The sequence below is a fragment of the Molothrus ater genome, chromosome 7, assembly GCF_012460135.2.
Source record: "Molothrus ater isolate BHLD 08-10-18 breed brown headed cowbird chromosome 7, BPBGC_Mater_1.1, whole genome shotgun sequence".
Taxonomy (NCBI): Eukaryota; Metazoa; Chordata; class Aves; order Passeriformes; family Icteridae; genus Molothrus; species Molothrus ater.
Window position 1 is genome coordinate 27,930,089 of NC_050484.2, and position 18,653 is coordinate 27,948,741.

The following is an 18,653-nucleotide window of genomic DNA, read 5'->3' on the forward strand; positions in this document are numbered from 1 at the left end:
ACAGAATCACAGTCTTACCTTGTGTCATGTAGCATTAGGAAAAAAATAATAGTATTCTTTTCTAGATCTCCTGCCACAAATACCACATCTGCAACACAGCAGTGAAGGTTCAGTACCCAAGTTCTGTTATTAAGCTTATTGTCTAGTTTTGTGTTCATTTTAGATCACAATGGAAAGTATCAGAGTATTCAGAAATAAATTCACCAGAAGGTGAGTTGATAAGAAGGACATTTGGTTACTTAAAGCCCCTTAAATAATTTAAACTCTATGGCAGCTTTATAAGTCTGTGTCATACAGCCTCACCTAGGCCTTGCCCAAGGCCAAGACTAATGAACAAGAGTACAGTGTCATCAGCACGACCATGGCTGAAAGCAAGTACCTCAGCCTGTAAATTGCCCATGTTCTAAAACTATGGAACACAAGGGTGGTTGAGCTGCTAATTTATTTTTTCTCACATACACTAGAAAATCAAACAACCAAACATCTGTGAATGCAAAGAAGTGAGGAGTTGTAGAGTGAGAAATGTGCCACATGCAGTCCTGAGGCAGACTGACACCCAGACTCACACAGGCAATTCTCACTGGCTCTCAAAGGATGCACACAGCTCAGAAACACATCTTACAAGTTCAGCTAACTGCTCTAAAAACCTTCTAGAAATACAGTGGGCAGCAGGAGAATACAAATTATGCCACAAAGCATCCAGATCCCTTGGTTCTGTACTGTCTCTCTGCTCATGCTCCTTTATGGTAGACATTGAATTAGCTGTTGACCAAAAAGTGCAGAAGGGAAGGGGGTAGGGTTCTTTTTGTGTGTGTGTGTGTGTAAATAGCCCCTAAAGGTCATTCTTGGGAAATAAGCTGGAAAGGAGGAAGTTCTAAGGAAGGGTTTTCTTGTACCCAGCACAGTACTCACCTTCTACCACCACCTTGCAAGCACATTCAGCTTTCCCTGCTGGGTTCTCAGCTATGCACTTGTACTCGCCCCCATCTTCAGGCATGGCCTTCTCAATGGTCAGTGAGCAGAGTGTCCCTGTACAGAGGAGGAAGAGATCAAATGCATGTTAGGCTGCAGATCACAAAAACCTTAGTGCTAGTAAGGAGCAGAAGGTGTCAAATGAGCCAGTCCTTCACTACAGGTGATCTTCTCTGCTAGAAAAAGCTGTCTTTAGAAATTCACCCTTATTGGAGCCTTATTGGTGGTAAATAAATAAAAAATTGAATCTTATTGCTTTTCTCTAGGGTACTCCAAGTAGTCCCTGCAGCCCTGAACTGGTTGCTAAAGACAGAGAAGACCCAGAGCAGCACCTCTGCTGCTCTTCTTGTCTTACAGCAGAGATCAGAAGTCCTCACTTGGGTGACTTTTTTCCAAAAGTGCTCATAGTTTGGCACTGTAAATAAGAGGGTTACTGTCCAATGCCCATTATCAAAGTTTTGATTCAGCCTTGTCTCTAGCACTCCCTTGAGCATTCACCTGTGTAAGAGCAGAACTTCAGCTCAGTGCCTAAGTTTAAAAACTCAACTGAAAGACATTTTCTTTTTGCTTGAATTGCCTAATGAATAACTGCCTGTAAAACATCCATTAGGAAGTCCAATACATTAGTGGCAATCAAATTTATCACTGCAACAAATTCATTTCTTTCCAAACAAAAACCATAAAATTTGACTTAATTGGGTTTGCAGACACAGGATGCGACATAAGCTTGTTATTTACCAAGGGAAGCTTGGTATGACCCAAGGGAAATACATTTCCTCTTAAAAATGAAAACTCTGTGAACCAAAATAGAAGTTGTTCCCAGTAGATGAGGGATGAGGAAGAAGAACCTTGTCCCTTACTTTCACTTGCATTGCCTAGAACAATGAAGTGCTTTCCTCCCCAGGGTGAACCCCAATTAAAATGCTCCACACTTTCCCCTTCCAAATATATCTTATTAAGTGAAGTTGAAGTATGGGCTTGCTTTCTCCTTCTTCACTGGAAAGCTGGGTCTGTCCTCTAAACACACCCTGAGGCCTTGTGCACTTCTGCCCATTACTGCTGGCCTGTCCAGAACACATCCACCCTCCACTTACCTCAGCTGCAGTAAAACCTTCCCCTTTCCTCTGTTTGACTTTCTCACAGTCATTCCTAATTAAAGAATTGAAGAGATGGATTTTTTTTTTCAGACATTTACCCTGTTTCCTGAGATGTAAAGAAATTTCCCATCACCTTTCTCTCTGTGGTAACTCGAAGACTCCCAGAGTGCTCAACCCCAGGCTCCCCATCAAATGTATCCCCTGTGATGTTGGAGATGGCGCAGGCACAGGTGATACTGGTCCATGAAAAGGACCTGCAGAAGAACTCCCCTCCATCTGAAGAACTTTGGGAGTTTACTGGTTCTCTTTTGAGATGAACTCCATTTGGACATGGCAATTATGCTCTTGGCATTCAGATTTTTCTCTCATTTTAAACATTGGTGTCATTATTCAAGAAAAATCTTATAAAAAACATTCAAATAGTTTCCAACAAATTTGGTTTGCCAAAAACACACATCCGTTAGAAGAAAATGAATCCGTTAGAAGAAAATTTTTCCTCCTCTTTATAATCCTCCACGAAATCAAGCAGCTTTAAATAATGACTATTTTCCCCTGAGAAATGATGTGAAAACTGTCTCAGAAGAGGAACACTGACCCCTCACTCACATGGGTTGTGCTCAGCCAACCACAGGGCAAAAAGAAAATCCATGTGCCTTCCCTGAGGCAACGCTTTTCCATGAGTCAGGCTGAAGCCAAAAATGTCACGAGCTGCAGTGCCATTCCAAATGGAGGAGAGACATTAGAAAAGTATTCTTGCAGGCATCTAGCAAATATAAATTCACATGTCTCTGCTGTTTAAAGAGACATTTGGAGAGCAAGCCAAAGATAACTTCCAGTCTAAGAATTGATACAAATCTATGTAACATGATTAGAAAAGATTGCACATTGAAACCTAAAGACGCCATTACAAAAACCCATAAACTATGGAACAAAGACACATACATGTGAAGGAGACCACGGGCCACTTTACTGCAGGAAAGGAACCTGTAAGGATAACTGAATCATTAAGGGACTGGAACAATGCAGAATTTACTTTAGCTTCTGCAGTTTTCTACCTGCCCAAAAGCCCTTCCTCAGCTCACTGAAGACTAATGTGACATAGGGTCACTCCTCAACACTCATTTAATGAAGTTATTTTGTGAGAAAGAGGGTGAAGGAAATGTGCTTTTTTTCAAGGGCCATGCCCTTTTTCCTCCTAACTCCCACCTCCTAGAAGAAATAATCTGCATCCTATTTTCCTCCACTTCTTCTTTGTCCCCAGGAACTCCACAGGAACAGCACATGCAAAACACATGGGGATTGCTGGGCTTCTTGCTGCCACCAGATAAAATGGTAGCAGCTCTCAGTGGAGGAGTGAAGGGAAATTAAATAATTTGGTTCACTTTCCTTTATATAGCCACTAGTATTTATGAAACTGTGGACTACTAGGACTAGGTATGAAATTGGCCAATGGATCAGAAAGATTTGGCTAGGTTGGATCAGGAGTATAAGTGAAGGCTGAGGGAGCATGGCTGTTGAAACCTCATTTTCATGGAAAACCAGGAAAAAAATCCCAAACCACTGAAACCCAGGCAAAACTTGATGAGATTTCATAAGGACAGGAAACTTCCCAACCAGGCCTATGTTCTGTGATCTAGAGCTATAGTCGATTCCTGGAGCTAGAAGGCCAAATGTCTTTCAATGAAGTATTTGGGATTTCCTTTGCAAACCCCATCATGACCTGAAATAAGCTTATTTTCTGAGAACTGCTAGAAAGTCCAGACTGGTTACTCCAGTCGGGTATTCTGAAATCCTGGCACTTCAGAAATCCCAGTCAGCTAAAAATGCTTGCTATATATTTTGTCACCCCAACCCTCTATTGTTTTTAGGAAACAGGCCATGGATGATCCTTAAACATTGTCACAAAGTGCAGGATTGGAATAAACATGAATACTGGAATCTACCACTTAGACTTGGGACTGGTGCAGCTCTAGAAAAGAACTTAACAGCCACAGAAGCTGATACTTTACTGGAGACTCTGGTTTAGATACACAGAGCCTTTCCCTTGAATTTTGAGCTATTAAAGGGTTCTCTGACTTACTCAAAAATAGTGCAAGACAGTTTAAAATATCTCTAGGCTTCTACATTCTTTCCATGAAACTCCCCAGAAAGTCAACCTCAGATATAAAACAAATACACAAACCAACAAAAAACAGCTTCTTAGTCTCATTCCCCACACTGGCATCTAGCTGGCCAACCTCCTGATTCCTGTCCATGATGCAGACTCAAGTTTATGGCTTTCTCATTTGTATCCCATGGTACAAGAAAGTACTGTGGAATATTTAGGCAATATTAATAAACACTGGTCTGTGAGAAATTGTCCCTAGGAGACATAATAAATTTTTAAGGAACAATTTTTAATTGGCTTATAGAGCTAATTTTCTAATAAATCTCAAATTGTCTGGGCAAGTTCAAATGCGTGCTAGTGTCATAGTCATATTTAAAAATGAGAAGTGGATTGATGAGGAAAATATTGACTACAGTTGCAATGACAACAGAAAAAACAGTGAAAAAAACCACATGAATTTCAGAGAAGAAAAAATGTCAAATGTAATTATTGATAATTAATAGAGTTTTAAGGAAAACAATGTAAGAAATGTACTTTCATGATTCACAACATTAGACATTTAACCAGCAAATGTATCTGTGCAAAAGTAATTTTCTTAACCCTTACTGAAATATTTGTCATAAATCACATTATCCTGATTTTAGTTAATGCTATATAATTAATCATTGATTACTATATAAATGACATTGATTTAGGAGGAGTGAGAGCTGCCAAAATAAAGATCTCCTTAAGAAGCTGACAATAGGAAATCATCACTCAGTCTGTTTCTAGTGGATTTCCTCTGTGATCAGACTAGGACCCAAGTTATTAAATATTTTAGTCTATGACATGGAAGTACTCATAAATGAACTTTTGTAAATTTACAGATGCTAGAAAGAATTTTGGAAAGGGAAAAGTTAGCAGAGTAGTCCTCCTAAACAATCTCATTTACTTGTTAAGCTGAGTCCCATTCACTCAAAGAAAATGTAGCTTGAGACAGTGACAAGAAAAGCACCAATGGCACCAACAGATGCTGTATATGCAGGAGGTTTAAAGGCTTGATAGAGAAATGACAAACATGAGTTCCAACATTGTGAGGTAAAAGAGGACCAATAACCTCCAGTAAGGGCAGCTACAGGAAGGTGATCTTCTCACTGATGCTGATACCCACACATGATTCTGCTTCCTCTTTTCTAAATAGGATAATAAACTAACAGCAACTGGAGAGGGGGTATTGGAAAGAGAACCAAACCAAAACAACCCCAAGCCTCCAAGGGCTGGAAGAAGTGCATTATGGAGAGAAAGTTAGTAAGAGCTTGACTTGTCAAGTTTCAAAAAAAGGAGAAAGCTATTTTGGTTACAGAGCCAAAGCCTTTCTGTCAAGTTAGAAATAAGGCATTGCTTTGGTTCTTGATTTAATAACAAAACTCTTACTATAATAGCTAGACTTTGCAATAAATTGCCAGTGGTTATAGGAAATATCTCTCTTTTGCTGTATTCAAATCCACACTTCATGCATTTTCTGGAAGAGAATAGATTCAGACATAAATGACAGTGCAGAGAGAAATGTGGCCTGTGACAAACACGGGATTGTGTCAGAACTGATGCTCAGATGATCTCCCCAGCCTTAAAGTTTCTGAAGAAGCTTTTGTAGGGTGCAAAATGCATCTACTTTCAGCAGTGCATAGAGTTGTGTTATACAGCAAATTCTTGCTCAAATTTAATTAAAAAGAAAACAAAAAAGTCACGGCAGATCCTAGCTAGACTGGCAGACGTAGACTTGCATGACTGGTAGGAAGATTTAGGAGTTAAGTCACAAGAAAGTTGTTAAGGCATTATTGCTAATAAGATTACCAAATCTGTACGCTGCCAAGAAACTTGGGAAGAAAAAAATGCTGTTTTAGACAAAGCAATACAAACTCAGGGCATTTTCTAAGCTACAACATCACTGCTACCTGAGTCTATATTAGAAAGTTCCTCTTCTATCTATATAGTCACAGAGTACTAAATCTACCCAAAAAAAGCTGAGCAAACTGAACTAAACAAAAAATTAAAAAATGGCAAATGTGTGAGTTCAGACTTGTATTCACTCATACATCTCAGCTGGCCAGTTTACTAAGGATGCTGTGCACAACCCTTTCACTGCTATCTTTTTGGTCCAAGAGTGAGTCACACAGCAGGAGAGTAGCACAGGGCACTGCTGGGCCAGTGCTATACAAATGTAAAACAAAATGGATCCTGCTGTAAAGGGTTCACTCTGTGAGGAAAATTGTTCTACTCTGTCCTTATATGTCTAAGTTCACTGCAATGTCTGCTAGAGCCTTCTTAAAAACTTTTTTCCAAACAAAAAGCCCCCCATGACTTCAAGCAAAGAAGCCTCTCATTAAAGTGGCTCTTAACCATGCATCATCTACCCAATGCTGTATGAATATATAATGCTCCAATTTATGAGTACCCTCTTTTTATTGTTAGCAACCACTTATTTTGATCTTTAATGGGCAAAAAGCACATTAATATCTTTCTCAGGAATGTAGATAATTGCACTTTGACAGGTTTAAAAGAAGAAAAATATAAAATCAAACCATTAATAAAATTGTTCCACATCAGAAAAATAGTGCAAGAGCTCACTTCATCATAAAAATGATACATTAAGCCAAAAATCCTGCCAATCAATCAACAGAGTACTGTTTGGGGAAGTGTAAAAAGGAATGGAAGAATAAGTGTACTGATGTTCATGATTTCAAAGGGAAAATAGCTGAAATGTAAAATGGAGGGAGCATGACATGCTATCAGCTATTGTTGGGATTGTGACATTCTGGATAATGCTGCCCAGATTCTGACTTCTAACTAAACTTAACCCTGGAATGAGGGAATACACTACAAGCCCGAAATTACCAGAAATCACCCAATTGCTGCATAAATATGCCTGGTCATTTTTTGAGCAGGGTTTAGCTCTTCTTTTGGCAAAGGCCTTACCAGTCAGAGACTATTCTGATGCTGGTGTTTGTACCCAGGCTTCTCCAATGATACAGAAGCTGGGATGGCACTCTCCCTTCCCCTGCACTCCAATGGCTAAACTGCACTGGGTGGGCAGATTAGTGTCCGTCAGGCTCTGCAAGCACAGAGCAGACCTGTGAACAGCATTGTTTCTAACTGGTAAAGGATCAGGATCAAATATGCCAAGGAAAGCTATTTTCAGCGACTACACATAGTTTTTACATAGTTTGCCTGTCCTGTGAACATGTTACACACAAGTATATTTCTATGTTTGACCTTCTTGGCCAAATATGCCACAGTTTAATCACATGTTCCTGAAACTGAATTTTATGTATTTATCTTCACAACATATTTGGCACCAGGAGATGAGCAAAATTCTGTCTCTTTTTGCCTTTTTTTTTCTCCTCTCTTCTGGGAATCACAGAGAGAAATAATTCAATTTCCAAAACACTATTACATAGCATTCTGGGGGTTCATGCATTACTTACACTGACTAGTGTGTGGGACAGTATTCCATACTAAGATGGGCTAGTAGTGTGGCTAAGAAGCAGACAGACATGCTTTACTCTAGATAAGGAATTTCCCAGTATCCAGCTCATTAAGAACATGTAAGTTATTGTGAAATACCTCTATTGAATCTGGAAAAAACCCCCATGGTCACCACCAAACATCACAACAGCACTAAAGCAGTTGGTAAAATGGCTAAGAATAGATCTAGACTATCTTCTTCCTCTATAGAGAATTTTGTTGCTGAACACAAGGAGGGGCAAGGCCATAGCAAAGAAATAAAAAAATGGCTTTGCAAGATCTAAATTGAGCTATGTCTGTTTGCTCTGAATTCCTCTTCTTCCCCACAGACTCAACCTTCTTCCAGGTGAGGCTGACTCCGGGGCATTACCTCCAGGGCCCACTAAATGCTGCTCCAAGCTTTGACAAAGGCACTGCTGCTGAGGTACACCTGTGGGTGTGTTGCTGTTGCATTTTCAGTGTTTGGGGCAAAGGATGGAAACTGGGACTTTGCCTGTGGCCTGCTGTGTGCTGCATCCAGTGTTCTTGTTGCTCTCTATGTTTAAAGGTGCTCCAACACTATCTGTGAGACTAATCCATACAGTTTCCCTATTGAACAGAATTTCCTGATGCTGAATGAATTTGCTATTTCTCAGTTCTAGTCTGTTATTCCAGTTATTCCTTCTCCTCTCTTGGTTCCCTCAAGTAAGTATGTGTTCCTAATTAGGGAAACAGAGAAAACTGAATCTCTATGAAATCTAGAACTTAAAGTATCATGCATACCTAGTTAATTACTTAACAGTTGGCATGAAAGAGTCTTACAATGAGAGAGCAGCAACACATTCTGCTCCAAGAGCCAAAGCTAGCTGGTACTGTCAGGAAAAAAACCAAAACTGACCATCATGCAATGCACCCAGTGTACCAGAGGGTATGTAATAAGGTTTAAAAAAATAGTTCTAATCCTCATTCCTTGTCTTTCCATTAAAGGACAAAACTTAGAGCCCTGTGTAATATTTCTTTCCAAGAGCCTCTGTAAATACGTGCAGAAGAAAGCCTAACTTTGAGATACTGATAACACTGACTCCTAAGCATGGCTCAAGTGCAACAGTGCAGGTACAAGTGGAACACAAGGACAGTGTCTTCACCCCCTGCAGGAAGCTGTCCTGAACAGTGGATTCCTTCTGCAGAACTGAGCTTTGATCCTGACCTCAGTGGAAAGCACTGTTAATGCTGACACCCTGGAGTGTTGTGACCCAGGAGTGTCACCCAGCCCAGATGAGCTGGATGGGAGAAGCCTCCTGCCCTGCTCACACAGGTGGCTGAGCATTTGTGGACATCAGGATCACTTCACTGCAAACAGCTACCCTCGATTTGCAGCTCCACAGTACCATTTTATAGAGTGAATAAAAGGTGGGGGATTATAATCATCAATTACTCTGATTATTTCAGTGAAGAAGACAGCTTTCTGCAGAACCATAAAACTAAAGCTTTGGGACTTGAGAAGCTCCACCACAGCTCAGAAGCTTTGGTTCAGAGGTGCTATCTGATGTACTTTGACAGGAGCCATGGAACTTTGGGATGCATAATTTCTTTTTCATTCTGAGTGACTCCATGAAAAGCCTTGAAATCTTGCTTCCAGCATAAAGCTGGCTAAGCTGACTGATTCTGTCAGCCCTTTTTGTAAGAATGGCATTTCCACCATGTTTTCTCAGATACTGATACTGATCCTTATTCTACAAAGTCCCCTTAGCTGAAAACCAACATGTACTCACAAAAAACCCCAAAAACCACATTATGCTACTTCAGACACAGGCCAGACACAATGCACCTGCTACCATTTGCCTTTCTCCATCTACTTACTTTGGCATCTCCTTAATGCACTACTCAACTACCCCAAGCCTCTTTGAAGACAATGCAATTTCTGACTGCATCCACTTCAGGAGAATGCCTGTGTTACTCTGCTTGGAACACTGCACAAGGATTCACTGGTTGTGCTGAACTGTTCTGCATATTAATTTGGTTCTCATTGGGTAACACTAAAAATAACCTGGATTAAATGAAGGAAGATTGAAAAGTAAGAGTGCAGACCCTGTTTCAAGGTATAATTCTCACTGTGAACATTAACTTTTTTTGCTACAATGTGCCAGAGCATATAATTCTCCAGATAATTTCCTCAGTGTTTCATGGAACACTGAGGAAGTAAAGAAGTATGTTTTGTTTACATATGAAGTAAAGAAGGTTTGTTTTGTGCTATCAATTGTCCTTCCTTCCTATTTTTGTCCCAAGGAAAATATATTTTGTCTAGATAAAACATTAACTTTCATGCAAAAAACAGTCTAGTGGGTTTGATCATCCAAAATGTGAAATATAAGGGAATCACACAGTTTGAAAACAGTAAGTATTCCCTCTAAGGACTTTTACCAAATTTTATACAGTTTTGAAGTTAGTTAAAAGTCACCAAGCCAGTGGAGTTCAAATATTTCAGTGCTTGTAATGGCAACAGAAGCATCTGTGGTGGGGCTTTAAATACACTGGAAATCTGTTCTCAACTCTGATCTTACTTGTAGTTTTAGTAATTTCTTTCTATGACACAACCCCTCTTTGCTTCTGTATTTCTTATTGCAATAAAAAGCCTGAAATATTAAACATACAGAAGAATTCAATTAGAATTTGTAAACCAGCAATAATATTATTATGCTTTCAATGTTCTAAATCCTTAAAGCTTAGTTTAAATAAGCATCGTGTACCAGCTCCTTAAACAGTGTTAGCAATGTAAACAGCATTTAAAAATGCAAGAAGTTCAACTTTATAAAATTTACATCTGCAGGCTCTTAAAGGGGAATCTGCAAGAAATGTCAAACGATACTGTTCCTTGTGTACTCCACTGAAATAACAAGAAAGCTGCATCTGGAAACAGTTACTGGCACAGGACTTAAATAAATATTGCATTATCTTTACTGAACTAAATGTTATTAATCAAGAGCCAGATATAACAGTGTGCCATCCAGCTGGCTTGTAATGCAATTAATTTACCTTCTTGGGAGATGACAATAGACTTCGATGATTTGATGGCTTTGCTGTCTAGAGTCCAGGTGACAGCTGCAGGGGGATCAGAGGAAATCCGACATTGTAAGACCAATTTTTCACCATCAGCTACTTGAGCATCCTGAAGCTTCTCTGTAAAGGAGGGTGCTGTTCCTTTGCTCGCTGGTGGCTTGCTTGCTGGTGCTTTGTTTTCAGCTTTTTTCCCAATTATTCCACCATCCACCACTGCACACCCACGTTCACAGTTTCTGTCATTCTTCTCCTCTTTCTTCACTGCTAGTTTGGCAACAGGGGCTTGAGAATTGGGGGTCGCATTCTGGGCTTCAGAGTTGGCACGAGCGTTCGGTGCAGGGGTGCCAGTGCTGCCATTCTCTGCAGGTGGCTTCTTCTTGGAGCCCAGCACAGACCTGAAATCTGTAACTGCAGGTTTAGGAGGTGGTGCCTTCTCTGGCAATGGGGTTTTTGGGGTGCCCTTCTTGGCCAGCACAGAGCGGAAGTCCACCTGCTGGGGAGCATGGACTTTCCTCTCCTCCTCTGACAAGGTCTTGGGTTTGACCTGCCGCTGCAGGTTTGCTCGGAAGTCCATTTGCTCGGCTGGGATTTCTTTCAGTTCCTCCTCAGAAAAACTTTTGGTGCTGACTTTCTTGCCTAAAATATCACGGAAATCGAGTTGTTCAGCTTCCTGCTGCCTCAGGCTCTCCTCTGTGTGCTCCCGAGTTTCCACTCGCCTCTTCAGCACGCCTCGGACGTCCTCCTGCTCTTCCTCAGCTACTCTGATTACGCTGCTGTTCTTTTTGAAGCCACTTGTTCTACCAAATGTTAGTTTACCATGATCTCCACCATCTCTTTGCTCTCCAGAGCTGGCTGATTCCCTCCCACTATGATCCGAAAAAGAAAAGAAAGAGAGAGCCAGGAAAGGGGCTGGTTTAAAAATGTCAGGGAACAATCTCAGAGCAGGAACAAAATGTGTTTATAGAAGGGGAGGTTGATTAGAGGAGCATACTCCATTAGTTTATTGCATCAATGATGACTTCAGGAGCCATATAAGGGCACAAACAAAAAAGATCTTCTCTACTCTGGCTTGGTACAATGTGCTTAGCTTGTATGATGAAAACAATTTGTTAGGTCACATTTGGGGATTAGGTTGAACAGCAGCCAGCCTGGGTCTGTAAGGGCAGGGAATTAACGGAGCAAAAAATAGAACCCACCCATGCAAGTCCCTGGGAAAAATACTCACTCTCTGAGCATTTCTGCTGTGGAAGCTGAACTCTCCCGCAGCATCAGGGACACCTGGCAGCTGCATTCTCCAACTTGGTTCCTGAAATATTTAAGTGAAATCAGAAAAACAGGGGTTTCTTCCTCTGTAACTTGCCTGAGCTAAGTGATTGTGTGTTGCACTAAAGCAGCTCAAACCCAGTGTGGCATTCCCCTTTTCTGTGCCCAGCATTGTGGGGATTGACTGAGTGAATTTGGTCCCCTTATATTTGGAGCCAAGCTATCTCAAATAGTTTTTACTGATCTGTTCCTATCTGCACTGGGAACAACATACTCCCTGAACAAAAATCAAAGCAATTTACAGAATGAAGCAGCTGCAAACAAACAAGCTAAAGGAAAATAAATATAAAAGCTGGAAAATCAAGACAGAGGTAAGGGCTATTTTACAAAGCTGAAAATCTTTCCAACTCTGCCTGCTGTTTATTTATTCAAACCCAAGCTCTTAAGTTTTCTAATGTTAAGATATTAAAAACAGGGTCTCATTTCCTTCCCTCCCCTCTGGCCCAACCAATCAGCAAAACCCATCTACACGGATTGCTCCAGCCTGTACGTGTTTATATTAAAAAACATAAAAGTGTCACCATATATGGTGCTGAGTACTTATTCTTCCTTTTGCAGAGGAATACCACGGATGCCTTCTGGAAAGGGCTCCCATTAAAGAATTCATTTAAAGTGCTCCCCGCTCCCCTGCAGCTCCCTCCCTCCCGCAGATATATATCATTCTTCCAGCCCCAAACAGCTCTTCTCTGCTTAACGCAGGAGATGCCAAAAGCAAAATTTAACTCCCCCAGGGCAGCAGTTGTGTAACTATTGCCACCACTCCCCTGACTGCTATTAAAAAACCAGACTTGAACTGATTAAGGACTAGAAATACCTTTTATTAGTGAAAACACTTCTGTCCTTCCCAGTTTAGGTATAAGCTTGTAAATGGACTAGAAACTCCTGGATTATTTATCTTTTTGAGCAAAAATAATTTTTGCTACTGAAAACATTTCCTGGACATAAGCAAAACACATGTGTTGGAGGGGAGGAAGGCAAGAGAGGCAGGTTTTCCCAGCTGTGTTCTGCTTTGAACTTGCTAGATAAGAGCACCTTCAAGTCCACTTAGCCCTGAGGTTTAAAACATGGACTCAGGACTGCTAGCTTGCCATAAATATATTGTCTGGCCTGGTTTTTAAATAGAGCATGGAAATACTTTCCTAGATATGGTACTGTTTGGGTGAAAAACCCCCTATAATTTCACACATTTTTAACTTGCAGTGAAGGCAAGGTAATTAACACAGATAACAGAATCACAGATTCAGCATAAAACTTTGTCTTTATAAGAGCAATTAGTGCCATCACCTTCTCAGCTAGATTTCTCCTGATTTCTATAGCTTCAGAAAAAGAAACAGTGGATCAGCCTAACATGAAAACTACAAAGTAATTGGTAGGTTTGATCAAAGTATCTGGATTGTAAAGACCCTGCTGATACAAACATATCTTAAGACCACTAACAGCAAGAAACCAGAGGAATGTTTTTAACACTTTTACATTCAGTAAGTCAGAATATGTACACCACAAACTGCTATTGAAGGCAATCCATGAGGACAGCACTGAAAGCCACAATCCTCGTTTCCTTCAATACAAAAAAACTAGATAACATCTGAGTACCAAACAGAAACTGTCCAAAGTGCAGGAGAGGATCCAAGTCAATGCACAGAGGGTTGAACTCAGCCCTGCACTGGAGACCTGCCATTCTTACTCACTCATATGTGTTGCCTCCATTTGGAAGCAAGAGAAATAGAAAGAAGTTAAGACAAATGGAAAGATAAATAAAAAGAACACCACGTCACCTCCTCCCAACATACTGATTGGCATAAAATTATGGCAGGGAAACAACACTGCTGAAAACCTGTTGTTTTCATATAATGCATTTCAAACTGGCCCCTTTTGCTGCTATTGGAACTCCTGAGTTTTTTTCTCTGCTTCTCCAAAGTTTTTAAGGAAAGCAGACACACTCTGGAGCTGCTCATTCACCAGTTCTGCAGGGCTTTACAGGCTGCTGGTTTACCTGAAGACCCCTCCTGTTCAGCACTTAAAACCAAAGCAAAGCTGACTAAGGACAAGCCATTCATGCTGAAGTATAGACAATTTGCAGAGTACATTAAATGTTGAGGCAGCCCTGCTCAGCTTCTGTCATGACTGTTTGGTAAAAATATTTGTCCACAAGAATTGTGTCACAAGTGGGAGAGGTTGAAGTAACAGAGACAGCGCTGTCCCAGGAGAGAAATTCAGGGATACTGCATGTGGTCCTGACCACTGTGAAGAATGGTAGCATTTCTGCAGGACCCATTTCTGCAAGGCATCTTTCCCTCTGCAAATTCTTTGCATATGTGAAGAAGCAAATAAGGCAGGCAAAGTAAATCCTTCTAAAGTAAGCTATTTTTCACAGGGTTTGGAAAATAAAGGAGGGGGTAAGAAAGTAGGAGAGCATTTTGTTCTTTCTATTTTTAAAACCTTGGGAAGCACTTACAAATTATGGCAACAGTGGGACATACAAGTACCTAGATGGAAAAATTATTCACAAGGTAGTTTTTTGATCTTAATTATGATTTCTGATTCAAGTGAATGGCTGAAAAGCAGACTACTGGATACAAACCTTGAGTCTGTGTCTGTTCAAAAGTGTAGCCTTCCCAGGGTAAGGCCTGCTCCCAGTGAAATCAAACTGATGATTTTAGGAGCAGGGAGAACAAACTCTTGTCTTGTGAATTTTGAGAGAGTCTAAAAAGGTGAAGTTAAAAACACCGACCCAGCTTGGAGATCACAGGATGGAAAAAGAGAAACAAGCCAAGAAAAATGAAGAAGGATTGGGTGATTTAGATACCAATTTCAATCAAGAATAATTCCAGAACCTTGGTAATTGTTTTTTACATTTATACAATTTCAGAACCCAGGCAAGGCATAGATGCATAGGGACAGTTAGAAAAAAGAGAGCCTTGCATTACATGGGCATATCTTCAAGTCTTTCATGTCTCTGCTGTTTTGAATCTTGGCAATAGCAACATTACTTGTGCAGCTTGAGGTTCTCTGTGTTGGCATTTTGTCAACAAAACCCAGACAGGTCTTAGTGGCTCTGTTATTGTGGAATAATGACAGACATGGATAAAACCTGTGCTTAGTAGCTTTGCTGTGAAGAAGTGCCTGGAAGTGTTGACTTTTGCAGGACTATTCTGTAGAATGCTCATGCACAGGTCTTATCTTTAAAATGTCAAGGAATATTAATAAAAAAGCCCACCAAAAACAAATAAAACCCCAGCTGCAAAGCCTGAAGCAATTTTAAAAATAGCTCTGTGTCCTATTGTGGGATCAGTTTTCCCTGGAATGGCTTTTATGTTCAAAATATCTTGAAATACTAGTTTCTTGGCAGAACCTACTCAAATATTTTCACTGAACCTTAGATGAGACTTATTGTCTGCATGTCCCTAGGAAGCACTCCCTGGAGGAACAGGAAAAAAACCAGTTGTAATTATACTGAGGGGACATACTGAAATTTCATACCAGCCTACCAAGTGTGAAATAAATATTGCAGAGTAAATTTTTTCAAGAATGAACTGAAAGGGGCGAAGAAGTTGATCCCTACTTAGAGCTGGTGCTACAGTGCAGCTAACTGCAAATGCTCAGAAAGAGGTTTTGAAGCTTTTCTGTGAGTAAAATGGAGAGATAGCCCAGACTCCATGAAGCTTTAGCCCCAAAGAAAGCAACTAATCTACTGGATCACGACTCTAGCTGGTATAAAGCAGAACAGCTCTACTGGCTTCAAAGAGGATGCACTGATTTACCTCACTTGAATGTTTTGCCAGAAGCTTTTTATACCTGAAAGAACAATATTTTTATTTGCATTTTACAGCATTAAGTGGGAGGATGGAACAAGAAGGAGTAATGGCTTTCTTCTCTAAAAATAGACAATGTATTAATAGGAGAAAACAAGGTTTGCAAACTGAATTTTACAGAAAAACAGAGCTATATTTACTGTTAAGCCTAATGAAATGTAATCTTGGGAGTGTTTTTACATTATTTATCAAAATATCTAAATAAATACTAATCAACACTAACCAAGCTTGTATGGAAGATGGAGTGTGGGAGAAGAAAAACACTTAATGTCTGAGAAGACAAAGGATGATAAAGCAGATGATTTGTTTAAGGAACTGCAGCATGATTTCTGAGGTGTCTCATGTTGATTGTATTGCTATAAAGATAAAGGTTTTACTCAAAAATCACAGTCTCTGTCCAGTTCTCACATTTATGATGCACACACTGAAAGAATAGAGAAAAGTCATTTGGGATAACAGGATACCATCACTGGAAGGATGCAAAGGGTAGGAGGGGAAATAGGTATCTTTGTTTTTATGAGTAAGGAAAAGGATTTTATTTTCCATTTTAGAGTATTTTGAAGGCTGTAAAATGTCCAAATTTCAATGGATGAACTGCAGAAGTGGGTGAACCTGTTCTTTTAAGATTTATCCAGCAGTGTTCCTCAGAGCCTGAGACATAACAGGCTCAATGGAACATTATTAAGACAATTAAAATAAAAAATGCAAATATAGAGGAATCAGGCCTGTGTAGGTTTAAAAAAAGGACCAGGAAGGTCTACATTGACTACTCTTCTAAAATCCAGACTTAACAGTCTGCTAAATAGTAAAAGGCAAACCAAAGATGTATTCTAAATAATGCTGAGGAATGGTAAGACAGAAAGACAATGAGCAATCATGGATGGATCACACCAGGATCACACTGGGCTCCACATCCTCATCAGCTCACTCTAACTAAAGGAGAAAGAACCAGCAAGCGTCAAACAGATCTTAATCAAACAGATTAAGACCAAAGTTTTAATTTGTGAGCAGCCAACACAACAGAAGAAATATGGAGGTATCAGGACAGAATTTAGAGTTTAGGAATAATGGAGAACAAAATGGTAAAATAATTAACACTAGTAGGAAACTGTGCCTGGACTAAATTAAGAGAATTGGAGAAGGAGTGACTCCCTAAGAGCAGCTATGCAACCTGCTTCTAAAATTAATATGTGAAAAGGAGCTGCACATTTTATTTGAAATGAAAATGATTATGTTTAAAAATAGCCTACTGTCAACTCGGTAAACTCTTTAGTGAATTGATTTATGTTTTCTCAGTTATTCCATATTTGTTAATGGACTTTGTAGGAGTTTTTGAGAGAAAGACACAAAACACAGCCCTCTTCCTCTCAGGTGCTGTTAAAACAGTTTCTGAATATATAAACACTTCTTAATCAAGTATTCAAGACAAATGCAGCCAGTTCAACAGCTATTTAGTCAAGATTATTTAGTGCTAGATTACTGCAACTCTATTGCAAACTTGAAGTTACACAGCTGACTTTTGGCTCCTTGGATATGCCTGAGGCTGTTACCTCTCTGTTACTCATAGTACACAACCAGTGCCTAAAACCATATGACTCTCTGTTCTCTGAACATTCACTGGAATTTTACAAGTGAGAGCAGGGTAGAATGAGGTATCAGCATTCCCTTTGCTCTAATTTCAACACAGCATTACTCATTATGGATTAGAAAAAGCCAGAATGTATGCACTAATCTTTGTGGAGTCCCCAGTTATTTCTGCAGCAAAAGGATTAGGGAATAGCAACAACTAGCATATGATCTGCTTTCTTGTTTTAGACCTACAACTTTACTTTTTCTCCTTCCCCCTAAAATTTCCTCTCATCTACTAATTGTCTGAAATAATTTCTTTTCTAAGTGTACATTCCAGAGTTATGACAATATGAGACTTCCACTTTGAAAAAAGGGCTCCAGTGATGAATTTGGTCTGAGTGTTCACCAACTACACCTGATCAATATGGTCAACTTCCTACATCAGTCCCAACAAAACTCTCCACAAAGCTCTCCTGGCTCTCCTTTGTCCTTTTTCATTCTTCCACCCCTGAAGTTTTGCTGAAATATCTCATTCTCTTTTCAGTTCAAGTGAAACCACCAGCATATCGTAAGAGAAGATGCCCAGGGCACACACACTGAGGTGTGGAAATGTACCAGCAGAAGGTAGGAGTTCTCACAGTTTCTGCTCTCTCCTGTCGAGGTTGGTGACCTGAATGAAATTGAACTGGCATTTCTAATCCTGCCAGAGATACTGAATGGTAGAAACACCCCTGATCTCCAAAGGAAAATAAATGCAAGGGTTTCTGTAGACATGAGCTGCTCAAATGAGCATTATGAATGTCCCAGATGACCTGGGCCAATTGCAAAAAAGCCAGCTCTGAAATGAGCCAGTTCACAGTTTATTGCAGACTACAAAGGGCCTAAATCTACTGAAGAGCTCATTTGCAAGAAGGTCATAGCATATGTGGCTCTACCTACATAAATGTTATTAATAAGACTTGAAATTAAGTATAGAAAAACATTATAGGAAATCTTGATATTCAACATCTGTAATTTTCTAAAACACCCTTTTCTGATGAAAAATAAGTGTCTCATTTGACTTTAAATACTAAAATATACTGAAGCTAGTTTGTGTCTGCCTGTCATAGTCCATGAAATCATACCTTCAAGCTAGGACACATTTACATAGTGACATATCCATCATTTGGGCCATACTGGTTGGAAAAAAAACTATATCTATAAAAAATTAAACTCATTACTTACAAGCTAAAT

General features: G+C 39.9%; 1 protein-coding gene across 1 annotated transcript in view; it reads right to left on the reverse strand.

The window, feature by feature from the left end:
• The window catches only part of MYLK (myosin light chain kinase), a 194,065-nt gene that overhangs the window by 61,257 nt on the left and 114,155 nt on the right, over positions 1-18,653 (reverse strand). The window contains exons 15-17 of the mRNA XM_036386318.1: positions 11,942-12,022; positions 10,693-11,582; positions 913-1,029 (exon numbers count right to left, since the gene is read on the reverse strand). Coding sequence (XP_036242211.1) covers positions 913-1,029; positions 10,693-11,582; positions 11,942-12,022 — 1,088 coding nt within the window. The remainder of the gene's footprint in view (positions 1-912; positions 1,030-10,692; positions 11,583-11,941; positions 12,023-18,653) is intronic.